This window comes from Aptenodytes forsteri, unplaced genomic scaffold (assembly GCF_000699145.1).
Source record: "Aptenodytes forsteri isolate BGI_AS27 unplaced genomic scaffold, ASM69914v1 Scaffold164, whole genome shotgun sequence".
NCBI classification, from domain to species: domain Eukaryota; kingdom Metazoa; phylum Chordata; class Aves; order Sphenisciformes; family Spheniscidae; genus Aptenodytes; species Aptenodytes forsteri.
Window position 1 is genome coordinate 1379275 of NW_008795527.1, and position 20059 is coordinate 1399333.

At 40.5% G+C, this 20059-nt stretch overlaps 1 protein-coding gene across 1 annotated transcript in view; it reads right to left on the reverse strand.

Annotated features, from left to right (window-relative positions):
• Window positions 1–1925: 1925 nt before the first annotated feature.
• SNX10 (sorting nexin 10) overlaps window positions 1926–20059 on the reverse strand; it is a 21397-nt gene continuing 3263 nt past the window's right edge. The window contains exons 2-6 of the mRNA XM_009282030.2: window positions 15643–15729; window positions 13496–13596; window positions 12802–12900; window positions 4262–4477; window positions 1926–3819 (exon numbers count right to left, since the gene is read on the reverse strand). Coding sequence (XP_009280305.1) covers window positions 3741–3819; window positions 4262–4477; window positions 12802–12900; window positions 13496–13596; window positions 15643–15729 — 582 coding nt within the window. The 3' untranslated portion in view covers window positions 1926–3740. The remainder of the gene's footprint in view (window positions 3820–4261; window positions 4478–12801; window positions 12901–13495; window positions 13597–15642; window positions 15730–20059) is intronic.

Below are 20059 nucleotides of genomic sequence, written 5' to 3' on the forward strand. Positions count from 1 at the left end.
CGCTCGCCGCGGGAGCGCCGAGGGGAAGCGCTCGCCTGCCCCTGAGAGAGCTTCAGCGGGCGTAGGCAGGGAAACACACACGCGTGTGCTACGGGTGCCTCGCGAAGTACAAACGCGGGGGGTTAAGCCCCAGGGAGAAGGCGAGTTCCGCGGTGTAAGGTCACCTGCATTATTTTCCGCGGAGGTTTGATCCCAGAAGGCGGAGAAGCGATTTAAGACGTTACAGGGTATTTTTTAACACCGAAGGAGAGAGTAACTGTGTCTTCCCTAAAGCATTCGGGCCCCTCATGAACAGAATCGACCCGATTCTGGCAATAGCGGTTTACATTTTCGCAACATTGTAAAAGCTCGTGGGGAAAGGCGAACGCCCCGGGCCCCAGCCCTGCTCCCAGCCCGGCGACGGCAGGGAGACGACACAGAAACGCACGGGTTTCATTCTTCTCGCCCCTGAGCACGCTGGCTTTATCTGTACCCTGTATTTCACAACAGAGCAAGTCATCAGTACTGCGTACCTATATAATTTAAATAGCGCTCCGGAAAAAAATTCAATATATCACGTGTCAAAACCAGACTTAGACACAGAATTTGGCGGTGTTACGTGGTGGGGCATTTAAGAGTATAAGTTTTCTCAACGCTTGTAAAAATGCACTGCTATTTAAATGAAAATTTTCTTTCCAAAAGACAATTTTTCTCATCTTTCTTGAAAGCGTATTTCAATGACACCGTAAGTACCAGGTTGCCGAATACTAGTTTACGATATCCTGAACTTACACATTAAAGAATTTGATGGCATATATTACTGGAGTTATTTTCACTTGTTTTTGTAGAAAATATAAACAATAACAACAAACCCCAAACCAAACAGCACTTTGTGTGTGTGTGTGTGTGTGTGTGTGTGTATATATCTCACAAAAATAGCTGAACAGTAATTACACATGATAAGTCATAATGTCATTAGGATATTGAAATAAAGGAAGCCTTACTGGCAGGTTTAAACACAAGATAAATAAAACAATTTACTACTTTCTAATTACTTAAAAGCTTTTAAGAAATCATCATAAAAATGAGAACATAAAGTTCTAAGCAAAAGATAAAGCAAAGTTTGAGTGCAGAATTATTGCAATTAGATATAAATTAGCAATAGTAATTAGATAATATTACAAACTAGATATTAGCCTGTTTAACAAACTAGCAGGAAGCATCAGCATTTTTCAAATCTAAGAAATGAGATTCAAAATACCAGTGATCAACTGAATCACAATATATTACACAGCATTGAAAAAAAATCACCAAATCATTGAAATCACAAAAGACATTAAAAATATTTTTTTTTTTTTACATTTGAATTTGTAACAGTTACATTTAAATATTCCAAATTAAACAAAATGTCTTAAGCATTTATGTGCAGTTACATACAGCTGGTACAAAAGGACAACATACTAGAGCATAGAATACTTTCCTTCCCCTTTAATAAGAAAAATTCCAGTAATACTAGCTATACAAACAACATTCAAAAGATAAATCTTTAAACAAATTTCTGTCAAAGCTGGGAAGAAAGTTCTGTTAGAGTAGCCTTAGAATTTCTGAACAGGGTCACAAAGAAAATAACAGAACAATAGAACTATTAGAAAACAAGTATTTATTTCATAAACATCTTCATTGGGAAAACACTCACTGGCATACAGATAAGCTCCTAGAATTAACAAATAGTCACAAAGGCTCTCCAAACCTTTTATTTCTGTAATTTTTGTCAGATATTAAAGACGTGTTAGTAGGCCAGAATTGTAAAGTGCTTCAACAGTTTAGCTCAATCTTTTAAAACAAAATTAAAACCCCACTATCTTAACATTGTGTTAAATAAAAACATTAATATATTTCTCAGACATTATTCCAGTTTTTGTTTTTATATTTTCTCCATCTTTTAAATAAAATTGCTATACAATTTTTCTTGTAATGTGCCATCTCAAAAAAAAAAAAAAGTCAAGTAATCAAACGTCTCTGCCTGGCAATAACAGCTATTTTTAAGCTACTTGTAGTGATAACTTGTTGCTTTAATTAAATGTTATCACTTTTACATTAAAATAGCTTTGCTGCTAACTCACACACAAGCCGAGAAGGTGAATAGATACATTTGTGCAATTCAGTAAGACCGAGCAAAAAGAAACATGGATATTTATCTTATAGAAGTGCTACCATCAACAAAATACAGTGGCTTAAAGCAGTTACCTAAGAGATGTTATCCTCAGGCTATTAAAACATGTTTCTAAAATTACACAGATTCCCAGCTGGGTGCTTTAAAAAAGCATGCCCACACACGCCTATGCTAACCTTTATTATCTGGCCATTTAATAATCTATTGTTTCTGTAATTCACAGGTTTAAAATGCTCCTTCTTTGAAAGTATCCACAGAATTCTTACAAAAAAAAAAAAAAAAGAAAAAAAAAAGAAAAAGAAAAATCTATTTCTAGGCCGGTAACTACAGCACTGAAGTTAATGGGAGCTTTGCTAGGGTGATCAGACCCCCTAGCTCTCTTTAATAGCAGTTAAATGTCAAATATAAATACAACACCACAGTGAAACATATTCCTTTGACAGAATCTGGGACAAGACACTACGCAGCTGCTGTTAACACTAAAGAGCAAAACTGACGTTTAATCAAAATAAGCGTTGGTGGTTACGAAGTTGTGTTCAAGCCTGCCTTTTGTTTGTGAAAAAGTCAATATTCCAACGTGTTAACTACAGCCACAATGAAATCAGCAGCTCCTGTTACTCCCAAAGAGCGGAGAGGTCCACATCTGTACAGCGTGTTATAGCTATGTGATTATCATCGTCTCGGAGAGGGAGATAATCTCCATTTAAACTGCTAAACTAAAACATCTCTCCCGGCGCCTTCAAATGGAATTGCCTAAAGTTAAACGCGCTGGGTGAAATCCTGGCCCTCGCGAGGTCGATGCAAAATTCAGCCATTGGTTTCAATGGACCTCATCCAGGATTTTCACTGGGAACGAGTATCCGTAATTCCCGGGGAACTGAGAATCTCCAGCAAGCCTAGAAATGATGTCATTTTTATTAATATTTCTAACTTTTAAGCAACCATGCTCAAGAATTTTGGCCTTCAGTTCTCATGCATGATAAACCCAAGCTTTCCATAAACATTACAGACAGACCAGAGGAAGATATATTTATCTCTCAAATTGTCAGCAGCATATAGTTTGTACAAATGTTGTTTTGCTGATGTTGCTGAGCTACTTTAAAAAGTGAATACCTTGTGGGGTATGTAATTTCATCACCAATGTCAAATGACTTCTAAAGATGAAACTTCTCTGATGCAAACTACAAAAAGATGCTTTGAATATATTTGATATGATACACCAACTTTTAAGCTGAGGAATTAAGTTCTCTTTATTTTTCAGAGCGGAGACATACACTCACTAAGGGAAATATTTTAACTGCCACGTATGTCAGCAGAGCACGACTTACCCAACACTGAGATTTTAATAGTCACAAAAACCTAGATGTAATAGATAGCGCGTAGACCTGAATCAACGTACACAATAAATCAACAAAGAAATAGTATCAAGGTCTGTTTTGAAAATTTTGTAAGGACATATGGTTGTATTGATGACGCGTCTTTTAGGTACGCGTTACCAGCCAGCCGTGTTTACGTGGTACACGTAACCAGTAAACAGAGCAGAAACTGCTTTGTACTGTCCTTAAGATAGCAATACAGGAATGATTTTTCATGATTCTTCAGAAGCTGGGCTTGCTTTACATCCACATGAAATGCTGTCATCACTAGGTCCGAGCCCGGAGGATGAACTGCAGAAAAGGGGAGAGGGGAAAAAAAAAAAAAAAAATAAAAGGAGGAAATTGGTTTTCACAACACACTCAAAGCCTGAGTAACAGAGGAGAACTTTAATTATCTCCAGTCACAAAGAGAGACAGGAAATTTGGACTTTTAATTAGCCATTTGGAGTGCAGTTGGATATTTTTTTAGCAAGATAATTTAAACGCGAATAATTCAAGTCTGACTAAATGAAATTCACATAATCAGAATGCAGATAATTGAATTTCTACTGCATTCATTAATTCAGTGTGGAGGTGTGTGTGAAGACTTCTATGATGAGCTGTCACAGCTCAATAAAATCTCAGTCAATTAATTTTTTCATTATCTTAGTATTACATCAACAAAAAAAGTGAAGCATGCGCATGTGTATGTACGTATATATAATCTCAGAAAGTAAGGAAATACAGAAATCACCTCTCTGAATCCAAGTACGCATCATTTTTTCCTTTTTTTCTCTCTTCATCTTCTATAGGAAAACGTCTGTTCAAAGAGGCGAACTTATGAATCGCATCAGCAACAGAGTATTTGGTCTGTCCAGATACACAAGCCTCCATATCTTCTGGGCTTAGCTGAGTCTGTAAGAAGAGGTGAAGCCTACTGTCTGAAAGCAATAATGCATCTTGCAGGATCCTGGAAAAAGAAAAAAGTCAAATGTTTTTATATAGATGCACATACACCCATATATTCTAAAGTGTTTTACCAGAACAAATTCTAAATGATGTCCTGCTTTTAAGTTTTCAGATGAATCCTAAATCAGTAACAGAAGGTAATGAACATATTAAAATTATTAGGTGCGTGTTTCTTTCTTATTACATTATTTGGAATTTTAGGTGAGTAAAACCACGAAGCTAATAGTTAGGCACATCTGCTATTAGAATAACTTCAAGGACATTTCTTCCATTTCTCCATCTGTTATTACCACATGGATCAATTAATGATTTTTAGGCAGTTGGAGGCATATACTCTTACAAAAATTTGGTCTCCATTTGAGAACTCTTTTTTTAATTTTTTAATAGCTAAGCTTTTCTAAAAATTACAAGTCACCAATTTCTTTGGTGGGGGAAAGAAGTGTATACAGAGACAGAGGACTTCATACACACACAGTGTCAGGACTTTGAAATACCTGTAAACAACAGAGCCAACGCTAGCCAAAATCATTTACGCTTTTCCAAATATAGGTACATTTAAGCTAGAATGAAAATGCTAATACTGAACACTGACTTAAATTTACTTGCAAACAGTTTTCAGGGAATCTTAAATACTGTTTCATTCCAGCTATTCTTTTCAAAAGGCCATTTTAATCTTTGGTTTATATGTATTTTAAATTAAGTCTTCAGATAAATTTAGCACAGAGTATTTACTTACATCAAGTGAGAGTAAACAAAATACAATACATTCCAGTAACGCAGAAAGTTGTAGAGATACTTTTACAAGGACTGAGAATTGAGGATCATCATCACTATTTGGGGGTGGGGTGTGTGGGGGGGAAGCAGCAACTTTGCTGCAACATTTCTGTAAAGAAGGATTCTTTAATACACAAATCCTAGAATGATTAACAAGAGACTTTTTTTTTTATATGTACATGTAATTTTACTCATGTAGTAAAGCCATCAGAGCCTATGACCATGCCAAACAGCGCTCCACAGAAAATTATTAAAATATCTTTAAACAAATCAAAACTATTAAGAGTCAATATTTACCTATTGCTACCCATTTAGGCTACAGTCGTTACCAAAAAAGTCATTGCTATGCAATAGGAAACAAGAGATGACATTAATGTAAGAACTAGTAAGAGCAGAAAGAAATATTGCATTCTATAGGTACTCTGACTAAAATGAAAAGTGTAACTGATTAGTTCCCTCTCTCAAATAAGATTAATGGTGTGCTTGGACTATAATGTTTTAAAACACAAATACGTCCTGAAAACTGTTCTCTGAAGTGGCCAACATTACAATAACATTTAATAAATGCACTAAAGGATTTCTCGCTTCATCTAAGCCTATAAAAATCTGTCAAACCAAAATAAGTAATAGGAGATATCTAACTGAAAATGCGGGATATTTGTGTACATGCACATTTCATTTGCCCAGGTAAACACACACACACAGTCTCAACCAAATAACTCAAACTTTGACACCTTCCAATGAGGAAATGTCTGCAAAGACCCTAATGATCTACCAGGTGTATTTGAAATTCAGTCTCAGAAGGACCAGACTTCGCTGAAGTTCCAAATAAGCACGCTTTCATACCTAGAGAAAGCCTTTTTTAATCCGATCTAAATTCTCACAATTTTCCTTAAAAGTAAACATAGCAAATAGACATCTGTAAAATCAATGCACGCAGTGTATTAATATACAGAAAAACTTCTTCGTAGCCTAAAAGAAGCCAGCAAATGCTGTGGAAAAATGATTCAAAACACAGAATTTACAGGTCTACACACCTTGACAGCAACAGCTTCATGAATACCGTTTGAAAAGCCATCATTCAACGGCCACTAAAAGAGGATTTCAGCCTTGACTCTTGATAAACGTACATTCCAAACAAAGACAAACATTGCAACAAAAAGTAAAAGTATCATTCCACACAATAAATCCACGTTTATAGTTTATGCAATTGGGGGAGTAAATATTCTCCTTCCTCTTTTCCTCTTAAAAAAAAAAAAAAGAAAAGAAAAGAAAAATAACATGCTGGAGTTTACTGTAGAGTAACTAGAGTTACTGTTTTTCCCAGGCTTACGTGCACAATGAGGGGATGCACATTTCTGCAATTCTAACATTTGCGTGTCTAATACCAAGTAACCCAGTAAAAAGGCAAGACGTTAAATTCTGTGGATGGCATTTAGTTTCACAGATTTTCCTCTTGCCGTACCTTCGAAAGTTTCCTGCCAACCAGCGAAAACACAAGTAACTAACTGTTCATGAGATTACACTACACTTACAGCTCTGTTGCTGTTTGAAATGTATTTTATTTTCTTTATAAAATAATGGGTAATCTTTAAAATTGATTTTAGACGGTTTGAGGCATTACACCAGAGAAGTAATGAGCACTAATGTCAATGATATTGGACACAAATTCATTTTAGCTTTATTTCATGTCCAGTACAATTCTGCTAAGCCTTGAACTGCTAAAGCACTGTTATTAACTCGGCAGTAACCTAACACATGGAACAGCAAACAAAAGTGATAAGAGTACAGACTGATCAGGACCTCAAGGCTACTGTCCTTTTTCTGCAGCTATAATTCAATTTCCAATTTTACTTTACATTGGACTCATTATTTCACAGTAATTTTCTTTTCTGCTTCATAGTGCCATCTGGAGGTGAAAGGAGTGAAGAGAAACCAAGGCAAAGAAATGGAAAGATGTTCATAAAGCTAATCACATATATATATGTATGTATGTATGTATGTATGTTCACAATGGGGAAGGGACCAAACACTCAATGCATTTTGCAAACCATTTAAAACCATCCTGAAAGCAAATATATGAACACCTTTCACCCAGTCATACCCTTGAAGCATTTCTTCCTTCTTTTAATTAAAAAACAACTTCTGCTTTCCCCCCTCCCCCCCATCTGAACCAACAGGTTAGATTGCTTTTTAATTGCATTCTTCAAGCAATCAAAATGAAAAATAAATTCTGTGCTATCCATAAGCGTTATGCTTTCCTGTTCAAAATACTCCTCCTTCAAGGAAATAACCATACATTTGTCACCAGATGTTACTAGTAGTATTAAGTGCTGGTATAGCAGTTGCTCTCCAGGGCTTTTGCTGTCCTGGGGACTCACTGCGTGAAGGGTTGTACATCTGAAAAACAGATTTGGCTCCAAGGACTTTAAAAAAAAATTAAAAAAAATCAAAATTACAAAACACAAACTAACAAATTAAAGAGGCAAGAGGAAGGGCGGAGTGTCATAATATTAATACTCGGATGTCTTAGCAGAGGCTGAACGCGTGCGCAGTTTGAACACAACCAGTAGCACTCCCAGTGCTTCTCAAACAGTTTTATTACAGCCAGTGTCAGTGCAAAGCTGTGGTTACAGCAATGTAAATCAGCTCTCGCTACTGTCGCGCTAATGGAAGGAGTCATGCCTCATGGTGATAATTCCTATAAACTGACTGGGCATATTTAAGAGAACAACAGACTTTCTATGCATGCCTGGAATAAGAACGAAAGGCTAAATCCTGCAAGTCTTGATCCCATCAGTAGTCATTACTTGTCAGAGATCTCACTCCTCTCGGCCAGATTGCTCACGTGCATAATGACTACTTATGTGATTAAGGGGGCTGCAGGATAAGGCTCTACATTTGAATTAGAGATAATAAAATCATTTTTTATTCACGGCCATGTGAATCTGTGTTTGTAAGCTTTCAGTAAACACCCGTGATCTCTAGACCTTTAAAGAAGCAGGGCCGAAAAACATCACTTTACAACCAAAAGAAATAATGTCATTTCTGAGGAAATACTGGATACTATACAAGGAGTATTTCTCCTTCCCCGTGTTACGGCAAGAACATTTACAAAAGACAAAACATGTGTTTTGTCTGATTTGGACAAGGTCCAAAATCTGGTTTTCTTCAACATGATTTTATTAGTTATATTATACACTGTTCTGCTGGAGGAGAACAACATATGGCTGAACAGTACAACTTAATCCTAACTAAAGATTTCCTGTATCTACTGTAACCTAATACAATGACAGATGCACACTTGCCTGTGTGTGGAAGGTTAACACTCCGATTTTGTTTTCGACAAATTTACTCTGCCCATTTACATCATATCATGAGAGCAAGGGGAAGAAGAAAAAAAAGAAAAACCAAACCAGGAGCTGAGAGGCATGGGGGATGACAGCCTGTGCTGTGGTGCCCTCTACTGAGCATCCAGCCCCTCAGCCCCTGCCCACAGCAAACAAAGCCCCAGTTTCCTCTCAAAAAAAGCCGACTGTGTTTCCTCCTTCGTTGTTTTTACAAGGGAGGAAATGTTACTGAGAGCGAGCAACTGCGAAGCAACTGTTGGGCATCTGATAATGCATGCGTTTAAGAAAGGATTAAGCGACACGCGCCTGCTAGGCATTATTCACTCACCAGATAGGAAATACTAGCAAGGCTCCATTGGAAAGAGGCAGCCACCACGCGCCCGAGGAGATCCCACCTGCCCCACAGCCGCCAATGCTCCTGCCTGAGCCCCGGCAAGCTGGCATCCACCCGCTCTGGAGCCAGTCTCCCGCTTTCCGCGTCCCTGAGAGCACGCCCAGTGGAGACACCTCCAGGAGAGAGTCCTCCGACCCTGCACCAGCTCCTGCTTGTGGGACTGCAGTGGGGAAGGTAAGGAGGTGCGAGGAGGAGGGCAAAACCCCAGCCACCTCCAGAGAACGGCTCTGCCCTAGGCAGCCAAGTTTCGGGTGGCTTGTTTGGCACCAAGTGAGCCCGACGCACGGCCATCCAGAGCAGCGACGCTGTGGATGCCCTTCGTCTCTTGTGGATCCAAGCGCTGCATTTCTCAAAACTCCCAGTATGTCTTCCACCCCATCATAAACTGCATGTTTGAAAACTAATTGAAGACTAATCCTTTTTCCTAAAGTACATATTTTTTTGGGATCCAACTGTATTCAATAAAAGTGTCAGTGATTGAACCCAACTTCATTTAAAACAGTTTTGTTAATTAGCTTTCTAATAAGCAAGCATGGATGATCTTCTATGAAGGTAATCTAAATCCTGAAGTTAAACCTGTGCAGCTAAAAAGGGATGAAAGCAAAGATGATCTTACAGAACCTAATATTATAAGATAGTGTTTCAATTTTGACCTCCAATTTAAGAATAAGCTTTTCCTGTGAATTTACAGACATCCTCAAAGGTATGAGGATACTTACCAGGAAAACCACATAATTTTCCTTATTCTTACGACATAAGTCATAATTGAAAAGGGGCTAGCTGACTTCTGTTAATGCAAATGGCCTCTTGAAATATTAAATTATGCCCAGACAAGAAGTGAGCTTTACAGCTCTTCATCACTCAGAGATAATAACCTGTAAGACAAGCAGGTCTTACCTTGCATTTGTGCAGTAAAGCCAAATCAAAATGGGACACCTGTTTCCAGATCCTACCAAACTCTAGTGCTTTGCGCTAGTTTCCAGCTGTTGGCCTAATTCTCACGCTACTGTGCTCAGCACGGAGAGGCTTCAAAAAGGCTCTAAGTAAGCACCTTGCCCTGAGCTAACTCATTCTGGAGTGATGCATGAAGGAGGACGAGAACTCCATAGCCATCCACGTATAGGCAATACGGAGGAGCTCCCAGGGCCAGGAGCTGAATACCAGAGAGCCTACAGCCACCCGATCCTTGCTCCTCAGGCACATGGCTCCTGTCTGGGCAGAGGCGGCAGCAACCTGCTCACACAGCAACAGGCACAGGGCACAAACCGAGACTGTGAAAGATCTAAACTCCATTTCAGAGATGGCTTGGATCCTGATAACCTCACAAGGCACTGAGTGCAGAGAGGAGCTCGGGTTCCTGCATCACGTGCAGGCATTTGAAAAATGTTACCTGCAAACCCTTCCCTTGACCGGTCTACATAGGCTCGAATCCCATTTCTTCCCAGTGCCACAAAGAAACACCAGTGGGGCTGTGAGCTTGTGCATGGTGACTGCCACCATTGCCGGGGTGAACGGAGCACTCGGCTTTGCAGTTCTGGGTTACACCACCCCATGCAACTACTTTCTGGCTCCTTTCCAACCCCCTCCCTCATATACCAGGGAGGTCCTGTTTCCCCTGACATTGCCATGCTACAACATGCAGCATCCAGACCTAGAGCTTTACTGAACTCAAGCATGTTTATGTATGTGTATACACCCCCCACCCCCACCCCCCAATGAGGCCCACAAATGCAATTTCAGAGAAAGAAATCACAACCTTTGGTTCAGACCCGTCAAGCGTGTGTGTGTATGTATGTGTATACACACACACACACCCCCCAATGAGGCCCACAAATGCAATTTCAGAGAAAGAAATCACAACCTTTGGTTCAGACTCAAAAAAGGGGGTTGGGGAAAGCATCATGGCAGGCTAGCTGAGCCAGTAAAAAGATCCCTTCTGCAAGCAGCACAGAGGTGCCAGCCAGCAGAGGGCAATGGTACAGCACGTAAGGTGCCAAGCCAATTCATCACAACACAACTCTATCTCTGAAAATTCCTTCCAACTATTCCCCAGGGCTGAGAGAAAGCTGACACCTTTCTAAACAGCATCCAAGTTAAAACATTTAAATCATCACCTTACAACAGAGATGACACTTTTCCCACTCCTGGACTAACAGCAACAAGGTAAAATGCTTCACATGCTGCCATTTTCAGTACTCATTTAAGCTACAGATATCCACAAAACTGGAGAGTGAGGATATATTTTAAGAGAATCTACCTCTCTGTTTTGCCTTTTGAAGCACAGACAGTGGTTGCAAATGTTTTTGATGCTGAAATACTGTACCTTGTTACCAGATTGGCCTCTTTGCCATTTTAAAATGGGAGTGATTTTGAAAACGCACTACTCCATGGGGAGCACAGCTAAGCGTACCTTGTACCAGATTGGCCTCTTTGCCATTTTAAAATGGGAGTGATTTTGAAAACGCACTACTCCATGGGGAGCACAGCTAAGCTAGAACTGCTCAGACCCAGGGACCTGAACTACCTTCACCCTTTGTATGACCATTAATATTATCTAGCTATCTAGAAGCACAGTCACTATTTCACCGTCCTTCTTTCCTGAGGCGCAGAAAAAGCCTCTGATCCTTTTCTGCTTTCCTTTCCCTGTCTCACACGCCTTCAACCAGTATTTATTGGCTATCCTTTTGGCAGATATAATCCTATACAGATCCTATATAACTGTACACAGAATATTATTCCTGCAGCGGTTAGCTCTCCCTGCCTTCAGCCTAACAAATATACCTCAGGACCAATGATTTGTTGTCTGTTAGGGAGGCTTAGAATTATAATACACTGACTGGAAAAACAGTGGGTCCAATATTCCTCTACCCACTGACCACAAGGCTTAAAACCTACTTAAATGATATGCTGTCTTCCTTTGCTTATGCAGTTGTGATTCATGGAAACATTGATACTGAAAGATGAATAGTCTCTACTTGCAGTGTTTTACCATGCCCTTACCCCGAGCAGTGGCTAAAGAGAGCCTGCAAATGAATGCACGATTCCTGCCCCAGCAGCTGCGAGCAGCCTGCTCTCACGCCAGCAGTGCCAGGGTACTATGAGAATGGCAGAGAAAGCAGAAAAATTACACCAACAGGGTTTCTGCCACTGCAGAAGACGAAGTGGTTACAGCAGCAGGACTGAGGGATGCAGTACTGAAACTCATACAGAACCCCCTTGTAACACAGGTCAGACTCTAGCTAAGTCTGATGAATGATTTTATACAGATTGCAGCTGTACTGAAAGTGGTCACAGCTGCTAGAGCTTGTTTGTATTAGTGGGACTGGTAAACAAAGTAACTGGCATTATAGGAAATATCTGTGTTAGGAGATCTCACTACAGAATTTTCCCAGGCTCCCAGGGGTTTAGTCCACAAAGACACTGATTTTCCATGAACATAAAGAAGGAGAGAAGTCTGTTTCTTTGTATGAGAATATCTAGCTCATTCTTGAAAGGTAGAAATAGACGTCACGGTGAAAGATCTCCCAGTCTTAGTACACAACTGCAAAGTGACATAAATCCAAAACTATTATTTATAACCAATGCAATGAAACACAATGGAAAAGCCCCAGCTGAAGTTTCCTTATAATCAATAGAGCTGAAGTCATGTGTATGAAATATGACTGTGCAAATAAAAAATAAAACCAAATGTGTAACATATATAGATGACCACACGGTGGCTCTCAAGTACCAGAGATGAGCTATTTTAAACCAGAAAATCGATGACATCATAAAAATGCCAACATCTCTAGGATAGGCTGTACTTACTTTTCCAGGAATTCTTGCAGACCCTGCCGGCGATGGTCCACGTGATGAGGATTGTTCATATTGAAAAAGGGAGTTTTAGATGGCAGTTCAGGTAGCTGTCTTTATAAACAAGAAGCAAATACACAGTTAAAACCAAATCTGAAACAGCGGAGAAAAATGCAATAAGCAAATGCCAATGCCAAGCATATGAAAATCACAGGTCATGTTCCAGAAGCTCATGAAATCGAATTTTCCAACCTTGGGAACACAAGGTTGAGAAACTGGAGGGCTTCTCACACACCTCAAAGGGAAAAATAAATTAATCTGATTTTTCTGGTCTAGTTGTTAAGCCTGCATGCATGTCTGGCTGGGTCTCTCATGGACCTTGCAGAACCTAAGCACATCCTAAAAGCACAGAGAGGAGGTACGTACACCTACACTAGATTGCTATTTCTGCTACCTGTGCATAGCAAAAGGAAACAGATCAAATCTGTTACAAATTAGAGGGGGTGTCACCAAACAAGGGCTATCAGTACAAACCACATTCTTCTGTGTTTAAAGCAGAGAAAATGCCTTGTACAGAATAAACGTGTGCTAGTAAGAAACACAGGACACTTTCCAGCTCTGATTTCTGTAATTCTCAGAATTAAGATGAAACAATCCTCCCCTTCCATGATTGACAGATTATTAAATAGCCATATATAAAGTTGCTCACATAAGCACTGCATTGCTCTGAAGCCTCTGCCGAAGCCAAACAAATTCTCGAAAGCGTCGTCTAACACAGGATGTTTTCCTTGTAAAGCACATACTGTTTGTCTGTTGGGAAATAAAAAACATTTTACTTTGTAAATCAGCTTAAGCTAAAGTGTAGGCATGGTATTAAAAAACACATCCGAGATGCTAATCCCTGAGACGCCAATGGAAAGTGTGACACTAATTCAGTTTAGGTTAAGGACTGTGCTTTAGCTCAGACAGGACTGGTGACAGTTTCTACTGCTTCTCAGGGAAATATTTTTCGTCGCTTGCTTTCTTTTTAAAAGCAAATTACGGTACAACTTGCAGCAACAGGAAAAAAGATCTCAGAAAAAAGTTTCAGCAGATAATGCCAATCTTTGCAGGGGAAAAAATATCCTGTTTAGCCATTCTAATTATAATCCTGCAAACAGTTAGCTACATAGAGTTCTTCCAGTGTGCAATCCTACTTAAATCAAATCAAAGAAACCAATGTGACTGCTCTCCGCAAGTAGCAGCATTTGGAAATTTTCCCACAGAACACTATTAGTCCACTAGAAAAATGCCAATTCATCAAAAGAGAAACAATTCACGGAAATTAAATACTTTTGCCAAATTTTCCTGTGGAGCATACATTTAGATGAAACCCCACCTACCAGACAGGACTCCGTTATAAACCTGCCCGCAGTCCAACCCACCCTCAATCGCCCGCCAGGAGCCACAACTCCTAGACAGCCACATGATACAGATTGCAGAGGGCCCAAAGATGCCAGCTTTCTGGAATAGATGAGTATCTGGGATACGTCACAGTTTAAGAAGCCAAATGCTCTAGGAGCTGGGCAGAAGGGGAACCCAGCTGGTCTAAGAGCCTGGCAGATCCAAGATTTTGAATCCATTGAGAAGCCCGGATGGTAGGACTGACCTAAAGACTTGGTCTCTGAAAGCCCTGGCATTGTGCTGGTAGGAAGCGGAGCTGATGCTTATCAGCTTCAGAGATGCCCAGTGCTGAATCATGTAATACTGGGTCTAAATGACATCACCCCAGCTTAGCAGTCGCTGAGAAAGCCAGTAATACACTTCTATTCAAGAAGCACCAACGCCTGCGAAACAGTAATACAGCACCCGCCCCGCCAAATCTACAGAATTTCTATTTACCAGAAGTCAAAAATATAATTGCTTTGGAACCAGTACTTAAACCACACTGCAAAATGTAAAAGTTTCATAGTTCTGATTGCCACACAGGAGAGAAGTAGTTGTCAGGACGGACCTTTAATAAGCCATCATTTGACTGCTTGCTCTCATTACGCTGAACGCGTAACTCTTCCCACACAGGAAGGAAATGCTTTTGGTCTTGTGCCAAGCATTAACCATGTAACTCGGTGCTCTCAAATTCTTCACCTGATAGCAGATACACTTCACAAAAATTTTTTTTACATTGCAATTAAAATCCCTGGATCTAAATTTGGGAAATTAGGATAACTCCTTCCATATGTCATCCACCAAAGAAGAATAATCAACAAAGTGATGTATAGGACAGATTTAAGACACACGAGAACCATAATTCTAAGTGCACTCCCATTAACATATGGTAGACTACAATCATAAACCCAAATGTAGTTACTTGACATATCCAAGCACCACTAAACTAGCATAATATGAATGTCAAGGTACACTGAAAACAACCACTTGCAGCAACCAAACAACTTGGCAAAAGGAAGAACTGAGGATAATTTAAAGTACAAAGAACCAGATAATTACTTGAAAAGAAAGATGTTTTCCCATGAATACCTGAACATCAAAATTCTTCTATAATGGTAAGACATCACTGACTATGACAGTCTTCTAGCTGATAAGTAAAGCTAAGAATAGTCTCTGTTGAAAGACACTGTGGAGTGCACATGTGAACACAATACCAGGTTCAGCTCCCAGCTCTGCCAGACCTACTACACAGCCTTTGACCAACCCACCTTACCTGTTCCACTGCATCTCAGTCGTTAAAGGGAGAATAACATCCTCCAGCCCCCCAGAAGTGGTGTAAAGAAATTCCATTAATACCCCAAAAAGAACCCTGGCTTGGACAGAAACAACGATAAGAGCCCAAAGAATCTCTGCTGATATTTTTATACTTACGTGAATAAATATCTCATAATCTATGTAAGAATGCCACGAGTCTTCTTTCTGTGTCCTGGGGTCTCGCACCAAGACAGTTACAAATTCCTGCAAGTGCATAATAAAAATCAAGCAATTAATTTCGGAAGACAAAGGCAGCCTGAAAGACTCTCCTGATTGCTCTGCTGTTTCACAAACTACTGTGCTCAGATTAAAAGCTGAACTGCTGTTTTATTGAATTTTGCAACCCTATAAAAGGAGAAGCAAAAAGCAATGAATCAGCTGAGCTACACCACATGTCTGGGAAATTCCTTGCCAAATTGCTAGCTGAAAAGGAATATTTCAGATTAAGTAATACTGTGAAAAGTCATACATGTTTCATGCATGGGAGATTTGGTGACCCCAGTAGCTACAAACTAAAAACCTAACATTCAAAGTCACACATGTAAGAGAACTAGGCAGGTATTTTAGGCTTTTCCCACCCTTGTAATCAACATTCACAAAGAACGCGTTACAAACCTGCTCCAGGTACCCAATACTTACAATGCAACATTTTATTTGCTCCTAAATTTCTTTTTGTCATTTTATCTGTATTTTTTTAAACCAAGTATTTATACCCATCGATTTCAGGGATCTGAGGCAAGTGCTCAGTATCTCCACGAGGAGCTGAAGAACTGCCTTTTTTCTACGCCCCAAATGACTTGCTCCAGCCCAGTGGAAAAGGACGTACCACTATTAATTGCCCCAGACACAGATTTGACACAGGGAATCAAGGTCTCAGGCCCAGTGTCCTGGATGCTTTATGGAAGGAGATGAATCCTCCTCCTCTGCCACATATCCTTCCTGATACACGAGGAACTTAAGCCATGGAGTACAGATGAGGATGCAGGACCTGGGCGCTTCTGTCCCAGTCTGTCCATCAGCCTGCCCAAGGAAGCAACACAGCTGCACCGCAGAGCATAATTCCCCATTTCTGGGAGACAATGATATAAAGTATCTGTTGCAGAAGTTGTCATATCTAGTCTATTTCCTTGTAATTCCTACCTTTATAGAGTAATTTAGAGGGATCCCGAAGGAGTGTGAGGCCTGTGGGCATTACTGTAATGTAACTGGGCATCACTAATAGGAATTGGAAGAGGCTGAAGAAGTAAACGCTTCTGAGTATCCTCAGCTAATGACCATGTGAAAACCTGTACTGTGTTTTAAAAAAACAGAAAACAAAAAAAACCCCAAAGCCTCCTAAATCTGTATGTTCATACTAAGATGGAAAAGGTTTGTTTAAAATACAAAGGTTGAAAGTGTGCCTAGCTACCTGCTATTTCCCGAGCAAATAGGCTGCCCTACTTCAGTTGCTTAAATAAGCTATTCACCCAGAGCTAAGCCAACCACTTAAACAATGACTCAGTTAAAGAAAAGCATATCATTTTAAGCTGTAGATACATTCCCCCCCGAGAGCAAGACACTGCACAAGATCTCCAGGTACAGGAATCGACTGTGGGAGGAAGGACAGTGTCTCTGGTAACTAACATGCTTTTTTAGTACGTCTTTGCATAAATCAAGAACTCTTGAACTAGAAAGCTCTCAAAATGTGTCTCTCCATACCCAAACCACAGATGTCAGAAATAAAACCTTTACTCTTCAGCCAAGTCTTCTCCCCCCACCACACACGCTTCAGCGTGCCACCAGCAGCAACCTTCAATGGACTGACAGGAGAACAATGACAACCTTGAAAGGAAGAGAGATATTTTTTCCCCCGAACAGTCATTTCACTCTGTACATGGCAGGGAGGTGTTGGTGGTCTGGATTAAATAATTTACTACTCTGATTTCTAGGCGGTACTGCTTCAGGGACGGGGAGCCTCTGGCCTGATGGCTGGATACAGCCCAGGGTTTTATCTCACTTAGCCCAGCTCATGGCCACAGGGGTGTTTTCTGCCTTATTGCTGGATACCCTTTTGGTGTGTGCCATGAGCACCTTGCCAAAGAAAGCCCATTTGAAAGGCTCCCAGCACCTCTGCTGCTTCTTTCCTTGCTGAAGACCACCAGAGGCCTGATTATTCTCCTCTGCAGCTTTTTAACCCCATGTCAACATGGCACAAGAGGAGCAAATGAACAGAGCTGTAATCACTTCTACCAGCTGAGGGTCATGCCTTTACTTTTACAAAAAAACTAGTGGGAGACATGAGGAAGTTATTCCCCCTCCTGAGCAATATGCTAAACAAAGGAGAGGAAGCCATTTTTTGGTTGTTTTTTTCCACCTGCCTTACTGTCTGTCGTATTTAGCATACATATCTAGACATAGCATACTTTCGGACCCACTGTAACATCTTTTCATATCCATAGTCTTATGTTCTCCCAAGTTTTTGTCTTCCCCAGCCTCCTATTTCCCTGTGTCCCACTCTTCCCCAGAGCTGCAACCACTTCTCCTAAACATACATTCTTTTCTTTCCTGAGCACTAAATGCGTCAGTCCTGCAAGTGGAAGAAGAGGAATTACGCCAGAAAGCTTCAAACGGGACACTGCTCTCCTATTCCCTTAACTGCTGCAGCCCAGGAGTCACAACTGCAGGTAGCCTACTCGTAACCTAACCTCGGTCCCCTTCCTCTCATCTACTGCAGTACCAGCTTCTCACTGGCCTTCCTTTTGTCCAGGTTCCCCAAATTACTTCATTTCCAAGTAACCTTCTATAACCCTCTCCTTTGTACAGAATCAAAATAATCTTCAAAGTAAAATGCTTCCTTCAACCTCTATTATACCAAAGTATTATGATTAAAAGTTACTATTGGATATGCTGTGGGTTAGCTACAGGTTACCTTGCAAATCATTCCAGACCACGATTTACACAAAAAACCTCTGTACGCTTTTAATTTCCAATTAAATAGTCACTGAGTTTCAATACTGAGGAAGTCAAGCACCCTACGGGACAGGCACCTGCTGTACATGCTGTGGCAGGCAGGTGTCTAGGCAGCATATCACGGAGCCAAGAGAAAAAAGTGATCTGCGGTACAGCAGAGCACCTCAGCAGACTGCAGCCCTCACACACAGTCAGCGTCAGCTCTGATTTGAAACACCAGGATTTCAGCAGAAGACTGGGTGTTTCTTTTTTTTTCTTCCTTTATTTACCAAAGAACACCGATACTGAGTTCAGAATGAAGCAAGATAAACATTAAGCAACTAGAAAACAAAACCAAAAATGTACAGCCTTTCTCAAGATCTATGGTTACTTCCCCTATAAACATCTTGAATCCAGGAAGTGTTAATACCAATTCCCGTTACAGTTTCTGCTGCTCTGAAACAGTGGCATTGCACACCTAGACTATCTCTTCTCTTCTGACCTTTAAGCCTTCTCCAGGATACAAGGCCCCACTGGGACAACAATACCAATTTAATCAAAGCAGCCCTAACTGCCCGGTATAGATGCAGATACACTGCCAGAAAAGGTGCTTATGCCTCCCTGTCCCTATAAAAGTAGGCTTGTAAAGGCCAATACTCACATATAGGCTATATTAGGGTCCAAGCAGAGTTAGGTGGCAGAATATTCCTCTGGGAGATTGCTGTTGTATGCTCAGTCCATCCTGCGTTCACTGATCACAAACAGTCACCAGATCACAGCAGTTCTGGGTAATAATTACCTTTCTCCTCTGTACATACTCCCTTCCCTCCCCATCTTGCTATAAAAATTAGGATACCCTCAATATACATGTCTATCTTCAAGTAATGCACTGTTCACCTATGGGAGGTGAGGCTGACCTCTTCCTCCCGCAGCCCACATGAAGACTAACTTCTTTTTTTGTCACAAGACTGTATTGCAGTCCAGCCGTACAACCCGGGAAGCAGACCCCAAAGACAGCCAAGGTTTCAGGGGCTTTTTGCTTTTGTCAGCTGCAATCCTTTTCAAGGTGTCTTCTTCCCCTCCCACCCAGATCTGCTTGTTTTTTCCAGAATTGCAGATCTAGCTATTATGCCTGTCCTGGTTTTGGCTGGGATAGAGTTAATTTTCTTCCTAGTAGCTGGTACAGTGCTGTGTTTCGGATTTAGAGTGAGAATAATATTGATCACACACTGATGTTTTAGTTGTTACTGAGCAGTGCTTACACTAGTCAAGGACTTTTCAGCTTCTCATGCCCTGCCAGCGAGAAGCTGGGAGGGGGCACAGCCAGGACCGCTGACCCAAACTGCCCAAAGGGATATATATGCGTCATATATATATATATATATATGAATGACATCATGCTCAGTATATAAACTGGGGGGAGTTAGCCAGGGGGGAGGTTGACCACTGCTCGGGAACTGGCTGGGTGTCAGTCCACAGGTGGTGGGCATTTGCATTGTGCATCACTTATTTTGTATATTCTTTTATCATTATTATTATTATTTTCCCTTCCTTCTCTGTCCTATTAAACTGTCTTTATCTCAACCCACAAATTTTACTTTTTTTT